This window comes from Cebus imitator, unplaced genomic scaffold (genome assembly GCF_001604975.1).
Source record: "Cebus imitator isolate Cc_AM_T3 unplaced genomic scaffold, Cebus_imitator-1.0 Scaffold76, whole genome shotgun sequence".
NCBI lineage: Eukaryota > Metazoa > Chordata > Mammalia > Primates > Cebidae > Cebus > Cebus imitator.
The window spans coordinates 7258145-7265424 of NW_016107391.1; the positions used below are offsets into that span (position 1 = coordinate 7258145).

At 49.1% G+C, this 7280-nt stretch overlaps 1 protein-coding gene across 1 annotated transcript in view; it reads right to left on the bottom strand.

The window, feature by feature from the left end:
- PCBD2 (pterin-4 alpha-carbinolamine dehydratase 2) overlaps positions 1-5591 on the bottom strand; it is a 49330-nt gene extending 43739 nt beyond the window's left edge. Inside the window, exons 1-2 of the mRNA XM_017532354.2 lie at positions 5492-5591; positions 1107-1238 (exon numbers count right to left, since the gene is read on the bottom strand). Of these exons, the coding sequence (XP_017387843.1) occupies positions 1107-1238; positions 5492-5575 (216 nt within the window). The 5' untranslated portion in view covers positions 5576-5591. The remainder of the gene's footprint in view (positions 1-1106; positions 1239-5491) is intronic.
- Between the last annotated feature and the right edge of the window lie 1689 nt (positions 5592-7280).

The following is a 7280-nucleotide window of genomic DNA, read 5'->3' on the forward strand; positions in this document are numbered from 1 at the left end:
TTTTATTCATGCCCCCTTCAGATAAATATAGAAAGCTTAGGCTGGGCACAGTGGCTCACACCTATATGCCCAGCACATTACAGGACTAAAGCAGAAGGATCGCTTGAGGCCAGGAATTTGAGACCAGTCTGGGCAAGATAGCCAGACCCTGTCTCTCCAAACAATACAAAAATTAGCTGGGTGTGGCACATGCGTATAGTCCCAGCTACTCGGGAGGCTGAGGTGGGAGGATCACCTGAGCCCAGGAGGTCAAGGTGGCAGTGGGTCGCAGTCACACCACTGCACTCCAGCCTGGGCAAAAGAGCAAGGCCCTGTCTCAAAAAATAACAATCAATAATAAAAAACTTACACTGTCTTTCACTGTTATTTAAAATTTCACACAAAAAAAACCCTAAATATCCTAACCAACACCAAATCAAAGCAATAGTAGTTTCAGAATTTGTTTTCCAAATAACACAAACCACCCACTTTCCCCAGAGCTAAACATCGCCCAGGTGGGTGACAGCAACTGTCAACAGGATGTAACTCTGTCACTGAATTCTTAAAGAAGGGAAGAGTTGAATCCTGGATCTACATGGGACCAGACAAATGGGAGAATCAGAAAGAGTTACAGCCTAGGCCGGGCACGCTGGCTCATGCCTGTAATGCCAGCACTTTGGGAGGCTGAGGTGGGCGGATCATTTGAGGTCAGGAGTTCAAGACCAGCCTGGCCAACATGGCAAAACCCTGTCTCTCCTAAAAATACAAAAATTGGCTGGGCATGGTGGCTCACACCTGTAATCCCAGCATTTTGGGAGGCCGAGACAGGTAGATCACCTGAGGTTGGGAGTTCAAGACCAGCCTAACCAACATGGAGAAACCCCATCTCTTCTAAAAATACAAAAAATTAGTCAGGCATGGTGGCGTATACCTGTAATCCCAGCTATTTGGGAGGCTGAGGCAGAAGAATCGTTTGAACCCAGGAGGCGGAGGTTGCGATGGGCCAAGATCACGCCATTGCACTCCAGCCTAGGCAACAAGAGTGAAACTCTGTCCAAAAAAAAAAAAGTTACAGCCTAAGTTGATAAAAATAGACCCCAGCTCTGGCAAGAATTTATAACAATTACCTGATTAAAATTTTGGAAGAAGAACTCTTTGTAGATGGCATCTCTCTCACTTAATTCCGACCATCCTGCTGCTTTAAGGTCAAGTATAGCTTGGTTCCTCTCCTCTGCCGTCAGCCTGTGAGTGCCTGATGACTATGAAGAGAACACATTTCATATCTGAAAATGCAGAAGTTTACTCAAACTCAAACTTACGGCTCCTTACCTTAAACAGAGTCATAGAAAAATCTGAAAGGCAACAAATTTTAACCATCTTTCATTCTTTTGTTCTCACAAGAGAGACCAAAGCAAGGCTAGCACTGTGAAAAATAAGCTGCCTCCATGATATGTCACCTCTGGCCCCCTTACTGCTGCCTCAAACTTCACAATTCGGCTTCTCTGGTTGGTTGGTTTGCTTTTTGAGGGAGGGTCTTGCTCTGTCATCCTGGCTGGAGTGTAGTGGTGCAATCACAATTCACTACAACCTCTGCCTCCCGGGCCCAAGCGATCCTCCCACCTCAGCCTCCTGAGTAGCTGGGACTACAGGGGCACACCACCACGCCCAACTAATTTTTAGTATTTTTGGTAGAGACATGGTTTCACCATGTTGCTCAGGCTGGTCTCGAGCTCCTGAGCTCAAGGGATCCACCTGTCTCAGCCTCCCAAAGTGCTGGAATTACAGGCATGAGTGACCACACCCAGCCCTTCTGTGGTTTATTATATGATACAACAAAGATTGACCATTACCACTGGCCATCTTGGATCCTGCAGCATTCCAGGACTTGTGGCAAGTCTATTGGCAGGACCAGAATTAGAATTCAAGGCTCCAAACTCCTGGTCTGTTGCTCTTTGGATGGCCCTACATCACCTCAGTAGCCTTCACTACTCTCTGTTGCATGTATAAGCCAAAGAAGCTGAATTGTGATGTCTGAGGCAGCAGTGAGGGGGCCAGAGGGAACATAACATAGAGGGAGCTTATTTGTACAGAGCTAGCCTGCTTTGGTCTGTCTTTTGAGAACCAAAAGAATGAAAGATGGTTTTAATGATTTGGAATTACCATCTCCTGTCACATCTAATGAAAACCAATCCCCAGAGGGGAAAAAAACAAATGCACATTTACATAGGATTTTATCTAACTTCTGGGGGTCCAAAGATCCTCTGGACTTGAGGTAAAAAGCCATAACCTCAGTGGGGTGAGTTTATGTAACCCTTTTTTCAGAGCGCCAGTAAGACAAACTCCATAGTCTGGCCAGAGAACTGCCCAGTCCAAAGCACTTGTGTGCACTGTCTGCCCTGTTTCTACTCACTCTGGTGAAGACATTCACAAACCCAGGTTCTGTTGGTTAACAGGCCCACACCTCCCATGCTATTGGTTTTTTTAACCAAAAGAACTTTAAACATCGGGGCCAGAGAGATGAGATGGACACTCTACTGGAAGCCAGGAAAGCTGAGTTCTCATTCCAGGCAATACTTCCTGCCTTACCTACTTGCAGAGTTACCTTAGCCTCTGGTGTGGGAGAGGCTGTCACCCAGAAAGATGAACCAATGTGAAGGCTTGTCATCAAAGGGCAACTGTGGGCTAAGCTGCGTTCCCCAGATTCTCTGCCATTAAGCTACAACTCACTCCCACTTCAGAAATCCTAAAATCTTTTATCACTAATATTAAGAGAGCAAAAAGATTTTACCTTTAGACAACTTATTCTATAAAGATGAAGAAAAAAATACTAAGGAACCAGCTTTCTAGTCTTTGTTAGATCAGCTATTCTTCCCCACAACTAACAAAAGGAAAGAATGAGAGTACTTTTTTTTCTGAGACCAAGTCTTGCTCTGTCACCCAGGCTGGAGTGCAGTGGCATGATCTCAGCTCACTGCAATCTCTGCCTCCCAGGTTCAAGCCATTCTTCTGCCTCAGCCTCCCGAGTAGCTGTGATTACAGGCACATGCCACAAGACCTGGCTAATTTTTTTAATTTTTAGGAGAGACACAGGGTTTCACCATGTTGGCTGGGCTGGTTTCAAACTCCTGACCTCAAAGGATCTGCCCTCCTCAGGCTCCCAAAGTGCTGGGATTACAGGCGTGAGCCACCATGCCCGGCTGAGGGTACTTTTTAATTAAACAAAAGTATGTAAAAGCTTTTTATTAAAAAAAATTACTTACTAGGTTAGTTGGGCATGGTGGTGCATGCCTGTAATCCCAGCTGTCCAGCCTGGGCAACAGAGTGAGGCTCCATATTAAAAAAAAAAAAAAACTTTTTTACTAGGTTACTAGGGCTAGGGACAGTGGCTCACATCTGTAATTCTAGCACTTTGGGAGGCTGAGGTGGGAGGATCATTTGAGGCCAGGAGTTCAAGACCAGCCTAGGCAACACGGTGAGGCCTCAGCTCTACAAAAGGATTTTGAAAATTAGCCAGGTGTGGTGGAGCAGATCCATAGTTTCAGCTACTTGGGAGGCTGAGGTGGGAGGATCACTTGAGACCAGGTGTCCGAGGCTGCAGTGAGCTATGATCACCACTATATTCCAGCCTGGGCAAGAGTGAGACCCTGTCCCTTAAAAAAAAAAAGAAAGAAAAGTAATAAATAAATAGTAAATAGTAAACCATTTACTATTAAGAATCAAAATATCCATCAGTTTTTCAATGACAGTTCTGAAACAGACATATATCAATTATAAGAAATTTAAAATTCTTATTAAACGCTTATTTTGTCAACTCAGAGGATTTTGGAAAAGAAATAGAATTATGTGTGTCCACATTGAGTAGCTGCAAAGAAACCCATTAAACATGCTGTCTGTAATGAAGCAGGCACCTGGTGTCTGTGGAACACACTCTGAGCTGTTTTCTCCGAGTGCTGGACCATCCACATCCCCACTAAGATCAATGTATGCACTTTATGCCCACAACAGACACCTGCCCAGTAGCAGGGACTATGCCCAGGACTGGGAAATTGAGCCACTTCATCAACATAACATCAAAGGTCCCCTTGAGGACACATTCGCAGCAGAATCCCTTGTGCTGGGCTTAATTTGTTCAGGGAGTGAAGGGGGACTAAGATTTGAAGACAGTAAACTTGATCTAAGGCCTAGCTTTGTTACTTTTAGTTGTGGGATGCTGAACGTGGCTTCTCTGAATTCTGAGGTCCTTCTGTCTGTAGTGTAGATATTATAATATCTACCTGCCAAGATTTTTTGAAAGGCTTAGATTACAGATCTTGAATGTGAGAGCACCTAGCATTGAGCCTGGCACGTGGCAGGGCTCAAATCATGTCTTTTGATTCATTCCTTCCCAGAACACCTTAATCTTAATGGATTACTACCACCTGGGGCAGAGTATACCTGGAGAAACGCCTAGATGACAGTAGGCATTCAACTTGTGTTCTCCCCTTCGTGGCCAGGAAGCTGCGGAGTGCTCATCTTCCTCCATCTACAAGCTATTTTAAATTTCTTCTATTAAAGAATTTCAGGCCAGAGGCGCTGGCTCACGCCTGTAATCCCAGCATTTTGGGAGGCCGAGGCAGGTGGATCACCTGAGGTCAGCAGTTCGAGACCAGCCTTACCAACATGGCGAAAACTTGTCTCTACTAAAAATAAAAATAAAAAAATTAACTGGGCATGGTGGTGGGCGCCTGTAATCCCAGCTGCTCGGGAGGCTGAAGCAGGAGAATAGCTTAAACACGGGAGGCAGAGGTTGCAGTGAGCCAAAATCGCGCCACTGCACTCCAGGCTTGGCGACACAGCGAGACTCCGTCTCAAAACAACAAAACAAAACAAAGCAAACGTTTCAAACCGAAATGGGTGGTTAAAGTGCAACTTAAAAGGACATGGTGAATTTAACACATTATTTTCCCACTAGGTGGTGCTGCATGTTAAAACTTTCCCCCATTTACTCCAAACTTAATTTCTACAGCAGGAAAACTGACTGAAGGCCCCTTGGAAGAGGAAAGAAAAGCCACTATGTCACCAAAAAACACAATTTATTAATAACTCCTCCAAAACCTCGGTGGGCTCCCCATGGAGTGAAGCACTAGCAGGGAGCCGCCGTAGGGAGCCGGGCCGGCAGCGCCGTTCGTCCTCAGCACCGCGAGCGGTAGCGAGCACCGAACCGTTCTGCAACTACTTTTCACGTCTGCCTTTTGTGGCTGAACAAAACTCGTTCCCGTTTGTTTCCGGTTGGTAAGTTCGCAGGCTTCAGCCGAAGTATTAAGCCAACAGGCCAGTGGCGGAGGCTGCGGACACTTCGGTCTCTGAGCGGCGCGCCGGGCAGGTGCTCGCTCTCGGGACGCAGTGACCCAACCCCCGATCCCCAAGGCCCGGCCCACGCAGCTGCCGCCCCAGTCCCGCTGGCCCCTCAGCCGACACCGCAGGGCCTTGCGCTGCCCCCCAGTCCCCGCCCCCGCGGCCGCTCGACACTCACCATGGCCGCAAGCCCCGGGCTCCGGTCTCGGAGCGCCGACAACACGCGCCGCGTAGCCCCCCACGCCCAGAGCGCCGCCGCCATGGCTGTCCGCCGAGGGCTGCCCCGCGCGCTGCCTGCCCGCAGCCCACAGCCGCCCCCGACCCGGCCCCGCCCAGCTACCGCCACCCAGTAGTCTCCCTGCGTGGCCGGCCCGGAGCTGAAGGCAGTGCGGGCTGCAACCAGCCGTCCGGTGGGCACAGGCGCAGCCCGGACCCCGAAGGCCCCCAGGAGCTTCAGCGGTCGCCCTAGCCCTTAGCCACCAGGTGGACTCTGCGCTCCCCACTGCCGCAGGCCCCGGAGCCGCGCGCAGCCCCCGCTCGGTGCCAGTCTGTCGCGTCTGTGCCCGGGACGCAGGCCGGCTGGCGCGCGCTGGCCTTGCCTCTGGTCCTCCCTGCGCGGGAAGGAACCTTGTCCCGCCTCAGGCGCCGGCCGCCTCCGCTTCGCGGGCGCTGGCACCGAGCTGGGCTTCCCGCTGGGCGGCGCTGCGCGCAGTGTGCGCGGACAGGAGGATGTCGCGGGCCTGGTCAGGGACACATGAACGGCGGGTGCTCGGGGGCCACCCCCTCTGTTTTCATTCAGTACTAGCTGGGGCAATGAACCACGGCAGTTCCCATCGGGGGATCGTAAGTCATGCAGCCATGGGTTCGAACGTAGGCTCTGTTCAGTCATCGCGCAGCTGCCAAATCCTTGAGCCAGGTGGCTCAACTACGTTTGTCTGGACCAAAGGGTGTGGAAACCCGGCCTATAATCCCCTCTCAAACGTGCCGGTGTCCTGTATCCCCAGGCTCAACACACAGTAGGCACTCTGCAGACAGCTGTGAATAGATTTAGGTGAATCTTCTCTTGCATCATTTCTGGGGAGGAATTACTTTTTTTTTCTTCTCTTTTTTGAGATGTAATTGGCATACTATGAAAATCACCCCTTAAAGCGTATTGTTTTAAGACTATTCATTTGTATCTTTTTTTTTAACTAAAAAGTTTAAGCACGCTGGGCATGGTGGCTCATACCTGTAATCACAGCACTTTGGGAGGACAAGGCAGGAGGATCACAAGGCCAGACATTCAAGAGCTGCCTGGCTAACATGGCAAAACTCCATCTTACTAAAAATACAAAAATAAGCCAGGCGTGGTGGTGCACGCCTGTAGTCCCAGCTACCCAGGAGGCTGAGATGGGAAGATGGCTTGAGCCTGGGAGGCTGCAGTGAGCCGAAATCTAGCCACTGCATTCCAGCAACAGCAAAATACCCTGTCCCTCACCCCCCTCAAAAAAAAAAAAAGGTTAAGCAAATTAATAGGGAGAGGATATAGCAAAATATTTTTTTTAATGAACAAGAGTCCATTTAACTTCAATTTAGCATTGTTAGCAGTCCATACATATGGACCTAGAAAAAAGAAAGCATTTTGCCTCAAAGCAGCCTAAAATGCATGGGCTTCTGTCCTGACCTACCTTCTTCCCATTTGCCCATTTGACAAAATGTAACCATTTCGACGGCGCGGTGGCTCACATCTGTAATCCCAGCACTTTGGAAGGATGGCGCAGGTGGATCAGTTGAGGCCAAGAGTTCAAGAGTAGCCTGGACAAAGTGGTGAAACCCCATCTCTACAAAAAATACAAAAATTAGCTGGGTGTGGTGGTGCATACCTGTAATCCCAGCTACTGAGGAAACTGAGGCAGGAGAATTGCTTGAACTGGAGAGGTGGAGGCTGCAGTAAACCAAGATCACACCACTGCACTCCAGCCTGGCAA